Here is a 20,932-nt window from a genome sequence, read left to right as displayed (position 1 = left end):
TACCCTATTGCCTTTCTGAAATCTGAAAATCTGCATCTCAAAACATATTTGGCCCAGGCCCTTTTGGACAAAGGATTGTGGCCCTGCGCCTTCTTTTTATTTTCAAGTGCAATATTTTACCTATCCAGATGACTATAATATGGGTGGAACCTTCCCAGGACGCCAACACTGCTTTTAGTGATGTTCAAAGTGCACATGCACCTAAGCTACATCCCTTGTCTCAGTCAGTAACTGTATCATCACTATGGTGGACATTCATATGAAAGACATTGCAACCTCAGCTACTTTCACCTTAGGACCTTCTATTTAGTTATTAATATATTTACTTAATTAAGGCTTTGTTTTCCCTCTTCTTAACCTAAAAGCTGGAAGCTGAAATTTCATCTTTTTTTCCCCCAATCTCAGTGGTTCTCAACCAGGAGCAATATTGCTCCCAGGGAAGATTTTGGAAATGTCTAAAGACATTTTTGGTTGTCACAACTGGGGGTGGAAGTGTTACTGGCATGTAGTGGGTGAAGGCTAGGTATGCTACTAAACATCCTACAATGCACAAAATAGCCCTCCACAATAAAGAATTATACAGTCCAAAACGTCAATAGCACCAATACTAAGAACTCTATATCAATCCCATCATTCTTATTCCCAAAATAAAATAACTCCACAGAATTTTAGAGTTCTTCAATATGGATGGCTCAAATGACTTTTCCCCACTATGGATAAGTGATCTTCAAAAAATATTTAAGTTTCCTCTTGTTCAGTCTTATTTAATCAGTTCTAATCATCAGATTCGTGACTTGGTATGAAAAAAAACAACAAGCATGTGTTCTAAAACCATACCATTATAGTACAGTAGCATTAAAAGAGAAAAGTTCTGTAAATAATTGTACTTATTATTTTTAGTCCATCCATTCTTCAAGAAAAAAGTTTTGGTTTCCATACAAGAAGAGAATAGCTTTCTCAATGCAATCAACTTCAACTTTTAAACCATTCTCTTTACATCTTAAAATTTACCTTCTTCTCCCACTCTCCCCCAATCAGGGAAAACAAAAAGGGGGACAGTAAGAAAAGCAAAGAGCTGAGTTTGGTACAGACATGAATCAGATCATCTACACACAATATAATTAAGGATGTGAATCTAACTAAAGCAGTAATAACTATTTAGTCAAAAACATTTCTCTTTTTCGGTAAGTAATTTTTTCAATTAAGAAAACTTGTCAGCTTACCCTTTACTTTTAGAAACCAAACCAAGAGACTGACTCAATCGATGAATAAAGGCTCTTTCCGTACTGGTCAAAGAAGAAGGAAATTCCATTTCTACATGGAAAAAAACACAAAGCATCATTTGTGGATTGGCAATTTTCCTTCAAGGTACTTCAATACACATATATGTTTATAAAATATGAAAAATCATATAAACATATAATCAAATTATCATATTTTATGTGAAAAATAGATATAAGCATTCCTAGGAGATACTGTGGGTTTGATTCCAGACCCTTGTAATAAAGTGAATATCATAATAAAGCAAGTCATACAAATTTTTTTGGTTTCCAGGGCCTATGTTGGTTTGTTGGTTTCCAGGGCCTATGTTATGTTTACACTACACTGTAGCCTATTAAGTGTGCAACAGCATTATGTCTTAAACAACAACATACACAATTAATTTAAAAATCCTTTATTGATAAAAAATGCTAACCATCATCTGACAACATGGAGTTGCCACAAACCTTCAATTTGTAAAAAAACACAGTATTTGCAAAGCACAATAAAGTGAAGTGCAATAATGAGATATGCCTGTACTAATTAACCACTGAATGTCTACCAGAATTCTGATATTAATAACATTTAAACCTAAATGTGATAAAGGACCCTGATGTTCACCAAAGATTAGTCCTCTTGTGCTGAAATCTTGAGCTCCTGATGAACATATTTTACTATCTTAACTTACTTGCTTAACCAACAAAATGTTTATTTCCTTCAAGGATGAGGTATGCTCAAGTATTATGAATGCTCAGTATCAGATTCCAGTGTCTTTGCCTTCAAAAACTGCATAGAATCCCTATTTCACTGTCTCAGACTGGATATGATGCTGTATATTTCTGGGGCTTCACCTCTGTTCAATGAAAGTTCAGAATCACTCTGTCCAGGTCCTTTTTTGGGGGGAGAGGGAAAGACTCTAAGCTTCCAGAATAAGGGGTTCTCTACTTAGAGCAGCAAATCGGAATGAGCTCTCAATATACTGTACTGATCACAGGTCAGCTGCTGGTTCTGCACTGTGTGACCCAAGACAAGTAGCTTTCCAACCTTAAGAGGTATGGAAGACGTTTCGTCTAACAGAACGAGTTTCTTTTTTTTTTTTTAAGTGTTTAGAGTGATACTTCCAGGATGTAAACAAAGCACTACATATTGCCACTGCATTTATTCGTCGAATTTTCTTCTGTTCCTCTACTTCCGAAACTCAAACTAAACGTACCTCGATTAAGGCTACCACCACCTCCTTTAAAAAAAAAAAAAAAAAAGTAGACGCTTAACAATACCTAAAAGTTGTGGCAAAGCTACCGAAAGGCCTCTCCCTGGGGAAAGAAATGCCTCCTGCAGTTGAGCAACCTGATTTTCGTGCCTTCGGACGCCAGACAAGTGCCCCGTAACCCGGCTGAGCCGCAGGACGCCACGGGGCTCTTCACATCCCCGGGCAAGGCTCACAACTCTGGCCCCAGCCCCGCGCCCGCTTCGCCCGGGCCCGGTGGACCGCCCCCGTCTCCCCTCCCTCCGGTGAGGCAGCCCCTTCCCACGAGGGACCGGGCTTCCGGGAGGTGGGGCAGCCGGCGGGGTCCCTGTCGGGAACCTCACCTCTCTGGTCCCCGTATCGGAAACGCTCCAGAGCGATATTGACCGCGATCTTCACCTCCTCGTCTATACGAATGTCCTTCAGCCCCTTGGCCCGGCCGCCTCCCGCAGGGCCACACAGCGCCGGGCCGCTGCCGCCGCCCCCTCCAGGAGCCGACGGCCGGTGGGAGACGCTACTCGGCCTGGACATGGCCCTGAGGAGGTGTTCTCCTCGCGGTACAGCGGCCAGGCCTGCTGACTGACGGCCAACGACAGGGAAAGTGGGCCTCGGGGGCCTTGGCGGGTTCAAACGGCTCCACAGGCTACCTGCGCTGGATCGGGCTCACCGGAAAGCTCCCGGTGTCCACAACAGCCGATGAGGCGCCGGCGACGCTAGAGCGCCAGCCGGGCAGAGAGCGCGGGCGTGATGACGTCACCGGGGCCGGCGCCGGTGACCTCAGCACGCCGACTGTCCCTGGCGTCCTGCGCGCTGCGTCCAAATCTCCAGCTCCCTGTCGAGCTGGTTCTCCCTGTCGTCTCCTGTACCCACGCACCGCCCCCCCGCCCCGTCCCGAGGGCCTCTCGTTCAACCACTTATTCAGTCGCTCGCTATTTGGTTAAATCATTAATTCATTCAGTAAGCATGTGTGGGCTTCTACTATGTGCCCTAGATATACATTGGGGAACCAGACAGAAAGGGCTCCTGCCTTCGTGGATTTTACATTCTAGTGGGGGTAGAGTTGCCAGATTTAGTAAACAAAAATACAGGATGCCCAGTTTATTGGAATTTCAGATAAGGAACACAATTTCAGTATAGGTATTTCCCATGCAATATTTGGGAGCACACAGAGTAAAGAATTATTCGGTACCTGAAATGCAAATTCAACTGAGTGGCCTTATTTTATCTGGCAACCCTATATGGGAATAACAGACAGTAGACAAAAAAATGATTAAAGGTAGTTGTAAGTGCTATGTGAGATAATGGAATAGGAAGATGCAACCCTTTAGTTTGGGATGTCAAGGAAGATTATGAGAATGTCCATTTGCTTGTATACAATTCCACTAACATAAACCTCAACCCAGTCACTCTAATTGCTTCCACTCTAGTCTTCCTATTATCCATTCTCCAGAAAGCAACTAGAGTGATCTTTTTAAAAACACAGTTGGCTTTCAGTATCTTTGGGTTCCTTATCACTGCTTCAACCAACCACTAAACCAAAAAAAAAAAATTTTTTAATTCCAGAAAGTTCCAAAAAGCAAAACTTGAATTTACTGCAACTATTTACATAGTATTTACATTGCATTAGGTATTATAAGTAATTTAGAGATTATTTTAAGTACATAAGAGGATGTATATAGGTTATATACAAATATTACTGCCATTTTATACAAGGGACTTGAACATCCTTGCATTTTGGTATCCTCAAGGAGTCCTGGAACCAATCCCCACAGATAGAGAGACAACTGTACAAGCCAAGTAGGTTAACACCCCTACACAAGGCACTCCAATTGCTCCCCATTGCAACTATAAAACACCCTCAATTCCTTACCATGACCCTGAAGACCCTGCCTAATCTGGCCTCTGTCTACCTCCCACCATTCTCATCTCAGTGCTCAAATGCACTAATTTCTTTCTGTCCCTTGAACACAACAAGCTTATTACAGCAGGGGAACTTTCCACTTGCACAGTTTTCTCCTGCACATGACAATCTTCCTCCCAGTACTTCACATAGATGCCTCTTTCTCCTCATATAAGCCAGGATTCCATCCGTTACCTAGATAGGCTCTCCCACATCAACCCATTATCATTTACCACTGTTTGAAATTATTTTGTTTATTTATATATTTATTATTTGCTCTTTTCACTATAATATAAGCTTTTTAGGAGCAGGGACCTTATCTTGCTTGTCACTGTTTCAACAGTAGCTAGAACTGTATGGTCATACAATAAAAATTTATTGGTTTTCCATATTGTAGAATCTGGAATTAAGATTTGTTATCTCTATCCTCTGAAAACTTTCTTCATAATCCTTGGGATCCTAATCAATTTGATTTGCTACTAGAAAGAGTTCTGGATAAGCAGAAATAAGTCCTGTGTCCTGGTCCTGTCATGGTTACCAGTGAACTGTGTGAATATTTTCTACTATGTTGATCCTAATTTCCTTAGCTGTTCGTAATAATGCCTGCCATTTATTAAGTGCCCAGGGGCACTGTCTTTATTTTTCCAATCCTCACAAAACCATATGAAGTAGTTATATTACCTCATGATACAAATGAGTAAACAGGCTGGATGAGGTTAGAAACTGGTCCAAGGCCATGCTAGTGATAATTAATGAGGTAATAGAAAAAAAGCCCAGCTGATCATGAGGCCTAGCTTCATTCCAGGACAAATCATAAATAGAAGATAATACCTGGATGCATCAAATATATTGTGATAAAACTGAAAACATTTTATGTGGGGTAAGACACATATTGCTTTCAATTTCACTCGATAACCTCTTTGTTCCACACTTTATTGGCTCCATCATTTATTAGCTTTGTGACTTGACTACTTACTTTGCCTTCTGAGCTTCTGGTTTCCCATCTGTAAAATGGATATATTTAATATTCATTTTATAGTATTGTAAATTTGACATAATATGTAAGTATTAGGCATTGATCTAATGTGTGCTTCTTCTTTCCTATATTTTGGAATAAATGCCAAAATATTTGTATTCCTAGTACCTAGTAAACATATGGAATATGTTCATTGAAATAAAAGAGAATATTTACTTAAGTTACATAGCAGTAAATTATAAAGTCAATCAGATTCTACATTATCTAATGTTTTTGCATACTCCTAGAAATTTCTGGTGCTTAGGGTGAACACTGCAATTCTACTTTTTACATGTGCTTCAGAAAAAAATTAAAAATAAGGAAGATATGGAATATTTACAAATGATTTCAAGTTGAACTTACTGTCAGATAGACCTAAAGTTTTTTGTTTTTTGTTTTCTGTTTTTTGCTGTACGCGGGCCTCTCACTGTTGTGGCCTCTCCCGTTGCCGAGCATAGGCTCCGGACGCGCAGGTTCAGCGGCCATGGCTCATGGGCCCAGCTGCTCCGCGGCATGTGGTATCTTCCCGGACCGGGGCACGAACCCGTGTCCCCTGCATCGGCAGGCGGACTCTCAACCACTGCGCCACTAGGGAAGTCCCAGACCTAAAGTTTTAATCTTTGTTTTTGCCACTTTATAGTTATGGCCTTGTGCAAGGACTTAATCTCCCTATGCTTTAATTTACCCATCCATAAAATGTGTGTGATAAAAACACCTATATCACAGCATTATTATGGGAATTAAGTTAGACTGTATTACCTTTATGCAGATGAAGTACTTAGTACAATTCCTGGCTCATCCTTAGCATTCAGTACTAACTAGATGCTTTTGACTTCAAGTAACAGGAAACCAAAGATTAAAAAAAGGCCCAAAATAAGGACATTTATCATCTTACATAGCAAGAAGTCTTAGGATAGGGTGGTTCCAGGAGTGATTAGTTCAACATTGTACATCAATGCCCTCAGTCATGCAGAATCTGTTCAGCTTAGCACTCTGCCTCCTAAGAGTGTTTGACACTCCCCTCTTGGTTGCAGATCCAAGTAAGCACATCATCACACAGAACCAGATAAAGGCAAGATAAGTGCCCCCATCTGATGTTTCTTTTTAAGGTAAAGAAAAACTTTCCTAGAAGTCCCAGACATAGACATCCTTATGTCTCCTAGCCAGAACATGGCTAACCCAATAACCAGCAAAGAAAAATGGGATTACCATGAAAGGTCTGGTCTTTTTTGAACGAGGTGGTCACCTAGAAGAGAATGGAGAAAATTGGGGTTCTCATAGCAAGTAAAAAGGGATGGAGAATGACTACTGGGTAGGCAACCAAAGATATTATGGTAGTCAGCAGTGATGTTTGTCAAATATTTCTGGTTTTCTTCCTTCCCAGGGATGTCCCAGAACTATACTTCCTGGCCGTGTTTCAGTTAGGTGGGAACATATGATTAGTTCTGGGCAAGGAGGAGTGAGTTGAAGTGCTATGTTTCACTTTCATGTTGACCTCACTTTTCGCTGCAGTTAGCTGCAAACAACTAACAAAACATGTCTAAGAAAGAAAAGTGAATTTATCTTATTACAAATTATTTAAAAACTACAAAAGAACATTGCTGAGAAAAACTTAAAGACAAACAAATTAAAACATATACTGTGTTCAGGGATCAGAAGACTCAGTAGTGTTAAGATATCAACTCTTCTCTCATTAGTCTATGAATTCAACATAATCCCAATCAAAATCCCAGCACATTTTTTTTCTAAAAAAGTAACAAGCTGATGCTTCATATGGAAATGCACTAAAATAGCCCAAACAACTTTGAAGCAGAAAAAAAGTTTGAGGGCTAACACAACCTGATTTAAAGACTTAGTATAAAGCTGCATTCAACAAGATAGTGTGGTACAGACATAAAGGTGAACAAATAGATCATTGGTACAGAATAGAGTGTCCAAAAATAGACCCACATATATTTGGACAACTGACTTTTGACAAAGGTATAAAGATAATTCACTGGAGAAAGGCTGGCCTTTTCAACAAGTTGTGCTGGAACTGAATGGCCAAATGCAAATAAGATTTTAAAAATAATCCCAAACCTTCCCTCACGCCATACAAAAAAGTTAACTCAAAATGGATTATAGGCATTACCTAAATATAAGAGGTAAAACTACAGAACTTCTCGAAGAAAACATAAGAGAAAATCTTTGTGACCTTAGGTTAGACAAAGATCTTTTTAGATATAACACCAAAAATACAAACCATTAAAGGAAAGAATTGATAAATTGGATTTCATCAAAGTTAAGAATTTTGCTCTTTGGGGGCTTCCCTGGTGGCGCAGTGGTTAAGAGTCCGCCTGCCAATGCAGGGGACACGGGTTAGATCCCTGGCCCAGGAAGATCCCATATGCTGTGCAACAACTAAGCCTGTGTGCCACAACTACTGAGCCTGTGCTCTAGAGCCCACAAGCCACAACTACTGAGCCCATGTGCCACAACTACTGAAGCCCACACACCTAGAGCCCATGTTCTGCAACAAGAGAACCCATGACAATGGGAAGCCTGTGCACTGCAACGAAGAGTAGCCCCTGCTCGCCGTAGCTAGAGAAAGACTGCACATAGCCACGAAGACCCAACACGGCCAAAAGAATTTTGCTCTTTGAAAGACATTGTTAAAAGAATGAAAAGATAAAACACAGACTGGGGGGAAAAATTTGCAAATCATATATCTGATAAAAGCCATGTCCAGAATATATAAATAACTCTCAAATACCATAATAAGAAAACAAACAACCCAATGTTTTAAACTGGGCAAAGTTTGAACAGGCACTTCACCAAAGAAGATATATGGGTGGCAAATAAACACATTAAAAATGCTAAATATTATTCATCATTAGAAAAATGTAACTTAAATCCACAAAGGGATGCCACTACATACCTATCAGAATGTCTAAAATTAACTGATTTTACAAAGTATTAGAGAGCTAGTTGAGGAACTGGAATTCTCATACACTAGTGATGGGAAAGAAACCACTTTGGAAACAGTATGGCAGCTTCTTTAAAAAGTAAAACACACAGTTACCATAAAATCCAGCCATTCCATTCCTAGGTATTTATCCAAGAGAAATGGAAGCATATATCTGTACATACACAAGAACACAAATGTTCATAGTAGCTTTGTTTGTAATAGCCCAAACACAGGAAAGAATCCAAATATTCATCAGCAGGTGAATGGATAAACAAATGGTGATACATGCATACAATGCAATACTGCTCAACTATAAAAAGAATGAACTATATATTGTTACACACAGTAACATGGATGAAGCTCAAAATAAGTATGCCAAATGAGGGAAGTCAGACAAAAAGAGTACATCTATATAATTTCATTCATGTCACACTTAGAATGTGCAAACTAATCTATAGTGACAGCAGATCAGTGGTTGCCTAGGGATAACAATGGAGAGGAAGGAATTTCAAAGGGACATGAGGAAACTCTTTGGGGTGATGGATATATTCATTACCTTGATTTGGGTGATGGTTTTACTTATGTATACATATATCAAAGCTTTTAAAATTATACACTGTGAATATGTGCTATTGTATGTCAATTATACCTTAATAAATTTGTTTTTTAAAAAAATAACCTACAAGACTCTGAGTCTAGTACTATTTTTTCCTACACAATATCAGAAGGCATATTCCCTCCTTTATAAAAGTCATTCTTGGACCTCCAGATAAAGAGTTGTTGTGTGATCTTTTATGTTTTAAACTGACATATAATTTCAATCCAAATTGAATGATCAAATATTCTGTATTAATTAATATTCCCTTATACAAGGTACGAAATTGTAGGTCTGTTTAGCTCAGATAATTAATTTATCTAAAGTAAACATGTCTAATTATCCACAGAAAGATATCTCGGATATGGTTTTGCTAAAAGGGGAAGAACGGCTATCTTGGAAGGCAGAATATTTTAATTCCCAGAAGATACATTAAGACTTTATAAAAAATTAGAAAGTAAGCCACAGAGAACAGCCATCTCCTTCACTAAAGTAGAAAAGACCACACAACTGCTAATAGATCCATATAGAATTTGAATTAGCAACTCAGTATCAGTCAAAGAATAATTATTGTCCCACCATGTTAGTCATTTTCCTACAGTACCTCACAGGATGTCACAGAGTTACAAATAATGATAATTTAGAAACTAAAACCAAAAACCTAACCCAACAAAGAGACTTACATACATAAACACTCAGATTTTTATTTGTCTTAGAGATTAAGGTGAAGAAAATGTGTCCTGAATTGAAACCTTGAGTCTCCTTATTACACCCAAGTTTTGGTGTTTTCTCACTGACTTCATTATTTACATATCAAAAATATTCCCAAAAAATAATAAAATTGTTGTGCTCAGCCCTAGTTAGATAATATGATTTAATTGGAAGAAATCTAGCTGCTCCTTAATTTTGACAAGTTATTGAGTCTCTCTAGTACTTCTCAAATTTTTCACTTCATGGCACACATAGAAAATTACAATATTTTCATGGCACTGTAGCTATGGCAAAGATGCTAGTGCTCATAAATTTTCATGTTTTCCTCTTCTTTCTAAGCACACTAGACCACATTTCTTCCATATTCTCCCATGTTTCTGTCCCTATTTTTGCCGTGAAATTGTGACACTAAATAGCTAAGTGCCGGCCAGTGGAATGTGGACAGAAGTGATTTATCCTACCCCTCTTGTGATCCTCCCTCTTCTCTAGTCTGCAGCCAGATTTTGGAAGAAGGAATTACAAACAAGGAAAGGGGGAAAGCCAGAATGAGGTCTGTGGTGTTGGACTGGAATTAGCAGTATCAGTATGAAATTATGGCTTTTAATATATATACACAAAGGGATAGGTAAAGAAATAAAAATAACTATGTAAGAATGTATGTGTGAGTGTAAACACTGAGATGGCCTAGAAGCAGACATCCCAATATTATTGTGTACATCTAGCACTCAGATCCTAGTTTCCAAATTCCATTCTCCAATCAAAAGAACCAAGGTTCCCTAAAGAAATGGTTGACTCCAGGGCTGGAACAGGACAGAAACAAGATGAACCTGAAACATTTTTATGTGTCAGAAGGTAAGGAATTGCTCAAAACAGGATACAGGCTTATCAAAAGAACACAGGAGCCAACCTCAAGGAGCTCTTTCCTAGGGGCTAATGCTGGCACAATCTGACTAATAAAATAGAGATAGTATTGGAATATAACCCATAAAATAAAATAAACATCCATGAGCCCACGGTAATATTAATACATAACTGGATGTATAAGTGAAGGAGAGATAGGGCAGCTCTTCCTTACAGAAGGATTCTAATTATAAATGGTGATGGGAAAACTGGACATACACAAACAGAAGAATGAAACTGAACCCCTATCTTACACCATGCACAAAAATTAACTAAAGATGGACTAAAGATTCGCACATAAGACTTGAAACCATAAAACTCCTAGAATAAAATATAGGGAGTAAGCTTTTTGACATTGGCCTTGGCAATGACTTTTTTGGATTAGGCAACAAAAGCTCAAATAAACAAGTGGAACTACATCAATCGAAAAACTTCTATTCTGCAAAGGAAACTATCAACAAAATGAAAAGGCAACCTATGAAATGGGAGAAAATATTTGCAAACCACATATCCCATAAGGGGTTCATAATCAAAATATATAAGGAACTCACACAATAGCAAAACGACAAATAACTCAAGTAAAAATGGGCAAAAGACCTGAATAAGTATTTCTTCATTTGTATGAAAACATACAAATGGCCAACAGGTACACGAATGGTGGAAATGTAAACTGGTACAGCCACTGTGGAAAAGAGAATTGTTACTTCTCAAGAAATTAAAAGTAGAACTACCATATGATCCAGCAATCCTCCTTCTGGGTAGAAATCCAAAGGAAACAAAACCACTATCTGGAAGAGATATGTTTATTCCCACGTTCATTGTAACATCCTTCACGATAGGAAACAAAGTGTTTGTCAATGGATGAAAGGATTAAGAAAATATGGCATATACACACACACACACAATAAAATATTATTCACACTTTTTTAAAAAATAAGGAAATTCTATCATTTGCAGCAACATGGATGAACCTGGAGGACATGATGCTAAGTGAAATAAGCCAGACAGAGAAAGACAAACACTGCATGTGGAATTATAAGCACTTATATGTGGATTTGTTTTTTTTAAGAAAGAAAAAAATGTCAAACTCATCAAAACAGAGAATAGAAAGGTGCTTGTCAGGGGCTGGGAGGTGGAAGAAATGGGGAGACTCGGGGGGAGGAAGAAGTCATGTACTAACATGCTTGTGAGTCACTAAAAAGGATCCTGAGGGAGTTCCCTGGCGGTCCAGTGGTTAGGACTCCAAGCTTCCAGTACAGGGGACACAGATTCAATCCCTCGTTGGGGAACTAAGATCCCGCATGCTGCGCAGCATGGCCAAAAAATTTTTTTTTAATTTTAATTAATTAATTTTTAAGAAGGATCTTGAGCCCTGCCCTCCTAGAGGAGAACAAAACAGAAACTCCAGATGGTCTGGGAGATCCTCTAAGAGCCTGACCTGTGCAGCTTTCCCAGGTGGATCCCCAAGGAGGCAGCCTGGGAAAGTGGTGGTGTGGCCTGTCTAGGCAGGTGGGGCTCAGTGTGGTGTAGAACAGCAGGGGATTCCTGGTGCCCAAAAGGGGCCCAGAATTGGCAGAGACATACACCAGACCTGAAGGTTTTGTGCAGCTGGGAACAAGGAATGAAAGACTTAGAAGTGACCAATGTTGTTTGACAACAAAAGAGAGAAACCCTTCCCACATTTCCTGATGCCTTGATACCCCTTAAGTCCTCCAGAGTTTAGAAGCAAGCCTAGGGGTGTATTAGGGGCCACTGAACTGACTGAGATTAAGTTAATTACAGAGAAATGAAGTCCTACATATCAGAATCTGTGCAGTGAAATTTGTCCCCACTACCTGAGTTAATTGTGAAATTTCTTCCAGCTCAATCATTTATTACATGTATAATTACACAGATATCAAAAATATATATTTTGCTAACACTCTGTATATCTATCTACATAAAGGTATATTAATAGGTTGGCCACAAGGTACTAGAAAATGATCTTTTGCTCTAGGCCCTCCTTGACCATCACTGGTTTTAATATACAACTGTGAACAACTATAATCGCAGTAATCAGAGTAGAGGTTGAGATGGCAGAGACTGGGTTCATGTGAGGCAGTGTGCATATTTAAAAACCATAAAAATAAACCCTTTCTATGATAGTTTCTATTAACTATTTTGTATTCTTCCTCTTTTTCTTATCCACTATCAATGTCATCATAGACTATCCCAATTGTTACCTGAAACATCGAACACTATATATTCAGCACTCAGGGAAAAATTTAAATACACATGGTGTTTTAGATCCCAGAGTGTAAATTTTAAATGAATATTTTTACAGGATGTGCCTCAAACATATCTGGGACACCCTTAAACCTCTCCAAAATACTAAAGCTCAGCGCCAAAATGAGAACACAATAGACCAGCAAATGCACTGTGTAACTAAAACAGCACCTGCTATCTCATGCTGAGGATAACCAAGGAGAGGAGGAAGGTCACCTCTTCCAGGTGCAGTCTTGCTAGGTTTTTTTTTTAAATAGATGTAATTTTAAAGAGATGCACAGTAAAAAAAAAAAGAGAGAAGAGGTATGGAAAAGCTCACAGTTAAGAACTTTCTAAGCAAAGGGGTGGTGTCGAAGACAAAGTACCATGTCACAACCCTGAAGACTACCCACTGGGAACAAGGCGAGGCAGGTTGAAGGAAGCAAAGAAGAAAGCAGTGACCTGAGGGGAGACGTGTAAGTCTAGTCTATGGTCTGGCAGAAGAGGAAATTGATTTTACAGGGAAGCAGAACCACTATGTGGCTTGAAGACAGGAGTGATAAAAATATGCCCACTGGCATACATCCCTGTAGAACTGTAAGGAAATGAAGCTGTTAGGAGGCCAGTCAAGAGCAGGCTGTAAAAATCAAGGATTTCGCTGTGATTGTAAGAAGAATCAGATAAGAATCTATGAGAGGAGATGCAGTAGGGTGAGGAGAATGAATGTCCCTAAGTTTCTCCCTCAGGAGAATGTTCGAAAGAACTCAGATATGAAGAGGGAGAACCTGTCTATTTGTGGAGCCCTCTCCTGGAAACCACTTTCTGGGACATTCTGAAGAGAAGAAAACATCAAAAAAAAACTACTGACAGAAAAAAAATTTATCACTAAATATTTACTGTTTCCATTTTATTAAAGAATCTAGTTTTTAAAGCTTAGGCCAAATTTACCTTTACATGTAGTCAAAGAAGAATTAGACACATTTTTCTCTACCTTAACAGTATATTTACACTCCACAAAATAATGACTTTATTTTCCCCATGGCACACTTAGTACTTTGTAAATATAATACTTTGTCTCTCACTGATATTTTTCTTTAAAATCTTCACCAGCAAATCCCGGTAATCACTGAATCTGGGTAATGAGTATAAGAGTTCTCTTTGTACCATTCTCTTTACTTTGGAACATGTTTGAAAATGCTGCTAATTTTTAAAAAAGTCTTTCCAGCTCCAACAGGTATCAAGTTAATAAACCTACATCACATGTAGGACAGGTTAAGAGAGTAAAAATTGCTTTAAGAAATGCAATCACTTTGTTTGAATAGATCATCTGAAAGTAGTCAACTTCATCCAAAAGTAGTCAACTTCAGCAACAGCTCCAGAAGAAAGACCAACCTGGTAACCTCTGGTTGAGGAATAATGTTTAAGAATAATGCTTTCAAATGTTTTGAGGATTTTTCTGTCATGCTTACTTTGGCAAACTGGCTCATGGCTAACACTGGAAGGGAAGGGGGCTACATGAGTAAAAGGAGATTGTATTAGTCAGCTCAGGCTGCTGAGACAAAATACCACAGGCTGAGGCTCAAACTAGAAATTAATTTTCTCATAGTGCTGGAGGCCGGAAAACCTAGAATCAACATCCAGCAGGATCCCGTTCTGGTGAGAGCTCTCTTCCTAGCTTACAGACAGCCACCTTCTCACCACATGCTTACATGGCTTTTCCTTGTTATGTGTGTGTGGAGACAGAGCAAATTATTTCAAGTCTCCTCTTATGCAGGCACTAATTCCATCGTGAGGGCCCCACCCTACATAGCCTCATTGAACCCTAATTACCTCGCAAATGCTCCATCCTCAGATACCACAGCATTAGGGATTAGAGCTTCAACATGTGAATTTGAGGGGATGCAAACGTTCAGTCCATAACAGAGATGGAAGGAATTTCAGAGTCATGGCCTAAAATTCATGTTGACTCCAACTGATTCAACCCTCCCCAAACTATTGTCTATCCTTAGTCTCTCTATATTACCTTTCCCATAACAACTAATCCATCACTCAGGGTAGTGGAGCCCAAGAAGTGCACTAGATTCACATTGGTGTTTGGACTCTTCTTCAGCCCCTTCCTCTCCTCCTGCCCACAAGATCTACCTAATGGACTACTTCCATAAAGTTTTAAATCAGTGCTAAGGACTGAATATTCTTCCAGGGACACTTCCATTTTAATAAGGGAGTCTTAAATAGAAATCTCCAAAGTGCAAAGACATAAATCTCTTTTGTGTAATTCAGGAAATGCTATAGCTAGTGAAGAGTTTGCAAATTTGGGATTCCATCTTATTATGCCCTAAATAATCACATAGAAGTAATTATTACTCTCCTTGTGAGACTGACTCTTATCTGAAATTAATACAGTATTGTAAATCAACTATACTTCAATTCAAAAAAAAAGAATTAGGGTAATGCATGAGCAGAGAACAATTCTGTCTCATTGATAATTTGCCAATATAATGGGTATGGGTGAGTGAAACTTTAACTATGGCAAATGAATCATGGAATTTTAGAAATAAAAGGGACCTTTAGAATTCAACCGAATCATTTTACATATGAGGAAAGGAAAGTATAGCTTAGCTGGGTGGATTGTCCAATATGTATGGTTACTTGAAGACTCAAGACTAGAATGCCTTTCTACTACATCATTTCACACCAGTGCTCCAGTTCTGCCTCATATCATTAGACATCAAGATCAGCCTCTGGCAGCACAGAGGACCTGTTAATGAGGAGGTAGTTGAGGGGGAGCATTTCCTCACCAGCAAGGTTTTATATTCCTAGCCCTGAGCAAGCAATTCTGCAGGTTTCATGCAGTGTTGGGCCTCAAAGATTAGTTTGTGATTTCCTGTTAGAGCAAACCACATGTGTTGAATTGCCAGCTGTTGCCACCCACCTTCTCTAGTCATAATTCACAACATCGGGTACTTTCTAGGTAGTCATAGGTCTTATTGCCTCCTTAATTATCAATGCACAACTGAAATAACAAGCACAAGTCTCTTCTTACCTACATAGACTGCTGGACAGGTATAACATTAAAGAGATTTGTGGAGCCCATGGAGAAATGCTGGATTTACTAAATATTTCAGACACAAATCTACTGTCTCTCTTAGATCTCTTCTCATTACCCAATGTGACTATGGTTGATATGCCTCTCCTAGAGAGCTTGATCTCTCTTCACTTCAGGACTTGGCTATTGGGAGCAGTTAAGAATGTAGAAAAAGTGTAACCCATTCATTGCTTCCATGTTCGTTTGAGGTTATGGAGAAAAAGGTAATATCAGCCCTTGGATGGATTAATTACAAGGAAGACTATTAAAGGTATTTGAGGTATTATGGAAACTTTCAAACACAAAGTAAACAGAATAGTATAATGAATCCCCAAATCAGCCATTCTTGACCCATTTGTTCCTCCATACATTTCCCGCTCTTATTCAATTTTATATCTATATATAACAACAGAAATTTATTTCTCACGGTTCTGGAGGCTGGAAGTTCAAGATCAAGGCACCATCATGGTCTCCTTCTCTGGTGAGGACCTCCTCCCCAGTTTTTATAGCTGGAGCAGTCTCACTGTATCCTCCCATTGTGGGAGGGGCTTATTGTTTTTTAAAGTAAAATGTATACATACTGAAATGCACAATTAGCTATATAATTTGGAAATGCCCATATAACACACGCCCCTATTATCTCCTTCTGGTCTCATTTAAAATATGTAAATGTATAGATAAGGAAACAACTTACAGCTTTTTAGCTTTTCTCATTTTCAGATCATGAAGCATTGCTGTGGATGTTCCTCATTTTGGGAATTCTTCCCTTTAGCCTCCCCTCCTCCTATTTCAACATTGCAAGATCAACCCTTCCAACTCCACTTTTGTTTCAAACACTGTTTGCCTCTGCACGTTGGCTCCAGATTTCTGTCTAGCAGCCTAGGTTTGAGGACCTAAATGAGATTTTCTGTAATTCCTTCATTGGCGTCACCTATCTCAGATAAGACAGCTGCTCCAACCCGCTCCCAGAACCCAGCAACCTAGCTCACTCTTGACTGCTTTGCCCCAGGGGAGAGAGAAATGGAGCAGTCCGGCCTTCTAGACCCACCTGGAAACCACCTGGAACTGAGAAGGGGCATAGGAGGAACAGAAATAAAAAGCATTCTTCCTTGATTAACCCAAGTGTGATGAACAGAAGGTGAATGAAATGGACAGGATTAAGAGAAATGTCTCAAGCCTTTCCTCATCAAAAGAAAGGAAAGAAAAGTAAGGCTTCCTGGCTCAGAGTGTCAGGGTAATTGTTCTTGCTACAAGTATCTTCTCCCTAAGGTTATTTATTTTGGCCAGATATACAACCAGATACACACTCTTTTTACATTGTATCCCCAAAAAAGCAATATATGCACAAAAGAAAAGGTTTTCTGAAACAATATATAAGACTACTAGGTTAAATACATTCAGATGTTTTCTATTTCTTTAGCTCATTTAAAAAAAAAAAAAAAGCTGATCACCATCCACTAAAATGATTTGGCATTTTATGGGTTGCAATCTAAAGTTTGAAAACCATCGCCCTAGGGGCTTTGCCTACGATGTTGGGTTGGGATGCTTCTCTCTGGGGCTCTTGGTCTCACTGTTTCCTTCACGGGGGGCCAGTTTGAGCCCTCACAAAGTATGGTGGCTCAGCTTAAATCCAGGATACCTAGGCTCCTTACAAGAGATGATATTTAGCTAGGAATTATTTAAAACTAACCAACATTGAGTAACTGCCAGATAGAAGGCTCCCCGTCACAGCCTGCCAGACTCGTCATAGCTGGGGTGGAGGTGGCTGGAGAGCCAGTCATCATCTGAGGTCAGGAGAGAGTGATGATGATGCACAGCCATCCACACACTCAGCCATGCTCCAAGATTCCATGTTGTGTTTGCCATACCCTTTAGCTGCAAGAAGAAATGCAAGCCTCTTACATACAAGAGGTGCTTTGTGTGCAAAGAAAATACCAGACTGCTTCTCCAGAGATTTGAATCTAAATACTGTATAGCTAACTTCCTGTACCTGAACACAGACAAAAAAAAATAGAAAACATTTTAAAGGAGAAGGTCTGATGATAGCTATCCAACAATAAAGGTCCTGGTAATACTATGATGCATAGCCTGATCCAGTTTTCTAATAAAAAATAATCATAGTTAAGTTTCACTGGGCTCTTCCTAGTGATCCATATGACATGCTTTACATGAATTACGTCCTGGAATTTCACAATATCCCTAGGAAATAAATAACACTACGACCCCCATTTTACAGATGAGGAAACCGAAAGGCAAAACAGTTAAGTGATTTGTCCAAGATCACCCAGGAAGTAATCAGCACAGACAGGACTTGAACTCAGGCTATCCGATTCTGTGTGGACACAGAGATATGCCACCTAATCCCCCTTCAAGAGAAGACTTGTTGTCCAGCTGCTGAGAGTGTCATCAGTGGCAGCCTGCAGCTGTCAAACTGTTCAGGAGTTGACTCAGCCTCAAAGAAACTCCTTGACCAGAGTCACGACTTTCTCAGAGCAGCCGAAACCCAGTGACTGATTGAGGTGGAGATATGAAGGCCCAGCCATGACAGACCAACATAGGACAATTCTAAAAGATCACTTTAACTCCAGAGCTTCCTATCAGATTGACATTAGGCCCACACCAAGCTATACTTCTCCTTTTACCTAATCTTGCTTCCTTTCTCTTTTTCCCACAGTCCTTTCAAGGACAGTCCTTAATAGATATCTTGCACACCATATTCTACCTCCAGGTATCTTCCCTGAGAACCAAAACTGTAGCAAGGAAAAAAACCTTCCCAATGGGCAGAGCTTCAAGTGTTCATCTACTTTGTATAGAGAGAAATGGCCCAAGTTAGAATATATACAACTCATAGGTAGTGGCAAATGGTCTAGCCAACTGGTCAGGAGCATGAAAGCAGGAAAATTGGAAAAACAGGGAGACAAGAAGGACTAGATAGAGACATATGAAAGGACACATGGGAGTGGGCAAAAGATGTGAAAACCTTTCTATCATATTTTATAGTCCACCAAAGAGGATCAACCACAGAAGAGGCACTAAGCAACAAAGTAGACAAAATAACTCAGCCAGATGACACCAGCCAGGCCCTGTCATCAGCCACCCCAGTGCCAGCACAATGGGCATATGAATGAAGCAGCCATGGAGACAGAAATGGAGGGTATGCCTGGGCCCAGCAATATAGGCACCCACTTAACAAAGGCTGATGTTGCTGCTACTGCTGCCAGATGTCTAGCCTGGCATTAACAGAGACTAATACTAGAGTTCCAATATGGCACCATTCCTTGAGGAGATGAACTGACCATCAGTTCACCTGTTGGTCAAGTTGACTACATTGGGCCACTATTAGTTTGAAAAGGCCTGAGATTCATGCTTACACTAGACACATATTCTTGGTATGGGTACGCCTTTCCTACCTGCAGGGCTTCAGCCAGCATTACTATCCAAGGGCTTACAGAGTGTTTGCTCTACGGGCATGAGATCCCACATAACGCTATGTCAAATCACTTAACTCACATTACTTGAAGCACAGGAGGGGGCTCATGATCTTGGGATCCACTGGTCATATCACATACTGCACCACCAAGAAGCTTCTGGAAAGAGAAGTAGAACAGCTTCCTGGAAGTACAGCTAAAACACCCGCTTGAGGGTGATACTTTATGAGGATGGTGAACCCCCCTCCAGGACTCAGGATATACCTTGAATCAAAGGCTTCATATAGTGCTGCATCCCCATTAGGAAGACTACATGGGTCTAGAAGCCAAGGGGTGGAAGCAGAAGTGACCACACTTACCTTGACTCCCCATGACCCCTTTGTGAAATGTGTGCCTCCTGTCCACAAAGCTCTTGCCTTTGCAGGGTTAGAAATCTTGGTCTTCAATGGAAGAACTCTTCTACCAAAGGATACAGATATCAGCAGGTAAGAAGAAAAGTCAACATCTTTGCTGAGGTCATTGACCCCAGTCATTAAGAAGAGGCAGGGCTATAGTTATACAATAGGGGCAAAGAGGAATATGTTGTGTGATTCATTTGGGCACCACTTTCATACTCCCTTGTTCAGTTATAATTAAATGAACAAGTGTCACAATCAGAGATGAGGATCTGGGTTGTGCCATGAGGTAAGCCACTGAGGCCAGCTCTCTGAGGGTAAGGGGAATCTAGACTTGCTAGTGGGGGAGGGGGACAATGAGTACCACTTGGGACCCCAAGACCTGCAGCAGTGGTCAGAATTGTACTTTTTCCCATCACTTCCTCTAAGACTCCCCCAGATTAAGAGACACACCAGAATCCAAGAGGAGCTGTTCCCCAAATAGCTATGAAGAAGTGGATCCAGATGGCTCAAAGAGTTAACTGTGATGAACATGGAGATGCACCACACAATTCTTCCTTCAAGAAAGGAGCTTACTGTCCCAGCTTCTAAGAGCGCTGTCAGTAGACAACATTCAGCTGTCAGCCCATCAGGAACCAACTCTGCTGCAGAGACCTCACCAAGGTCACGACCTTCCTGGGGTTTAGATCCAGTGGGATGGGCTCTCCATCCAATAACTAATTGAGGCAGAGGTAGAAAGGTGCAGCCATTTCATTTTAGTATAGGACAATCTGATGGACCATGTGGTAAGCAGAATGATGCCCCTCAAGATATCTACATCCTAATCCCTAGAACCTATGAATATGTTATGTGCATGGCAAGGGGGATCATAGAAGGTGGGAAGTGAGGGGCAGAGGGAAGCAAGGACTCTGGGGTTTCTGGCTTGGAAGACTGAGTGGATGATGGACATAATAAGAGGAAGCAGCTGTGGAGAAAGCAAATAAGTTTAGTTTGATGTGTGCAATATTCAAGTAAAGATGTGAACCTACCCAGTGGGAACCTAGATATATAGATCTAGAACTCAACTGAAAGTTATGAGCTGCTGATATATATTTGGGGATTATTAATATATGAAGATACCCAGGGATAACGGGTAAAGGCATCAGAAAAAGTAGAAAAGAGGATCCTGGGAAGTGCCAACATTAAAGAGAAAGGCAAAGCAAGAAG

General features: G+C 40.0%; 1 protein-coding gene across 3 annotated transcripts in view; it reads right to left on the bottom strand.

The window, feature by feature from the left end:
- YTHDC2 (YTH N6-methyladenosine RNA binding protein C2) overlaps positions 1 to 3,203 on the bottom strand; it is a 66,194-nt gene extending 62,991 nt beyond the window's left edge. For all 3 annotated transcript variants that reach the window (XM_082649860.1, XM_082649861.1, XM_082649862.1), the window contains exons 1-2: positions 2,851 to 3,203; positions 1,224 to 1,314 (exon numbers count right to left, since the gene is read on the bottom strand). In XM_082649860.1, the coding sequence (XP_082505986.1) occupies positions 1,224 to 1,314; positions 2,851 to 3,037 (278 nt within the window). In that variant the 5' untranslated portion in view covers positions 3,038 to 3,203. The remainder of the gene's footprint in view (positions 1 to 1,223; positions 1,315 to 2,850) is intronic.
- Positions 3,204 to 20,932: the final 17,729 nt, after the last annotated feature.

This window comes from Grampus griseus (assembly GCF_964374135.1).
Source record: "Grampus griseus genome assembly, chromosome: 3".
Lineage (NCBI taxonomy): Eukaryota > Metazoa > Chordata > Mammalia > Artiodactyla > Delphinidae > Grampus > Grampus griseus.
This window is presented reverse-complemented; position numbering and strand designations above follow the sequence as displayed.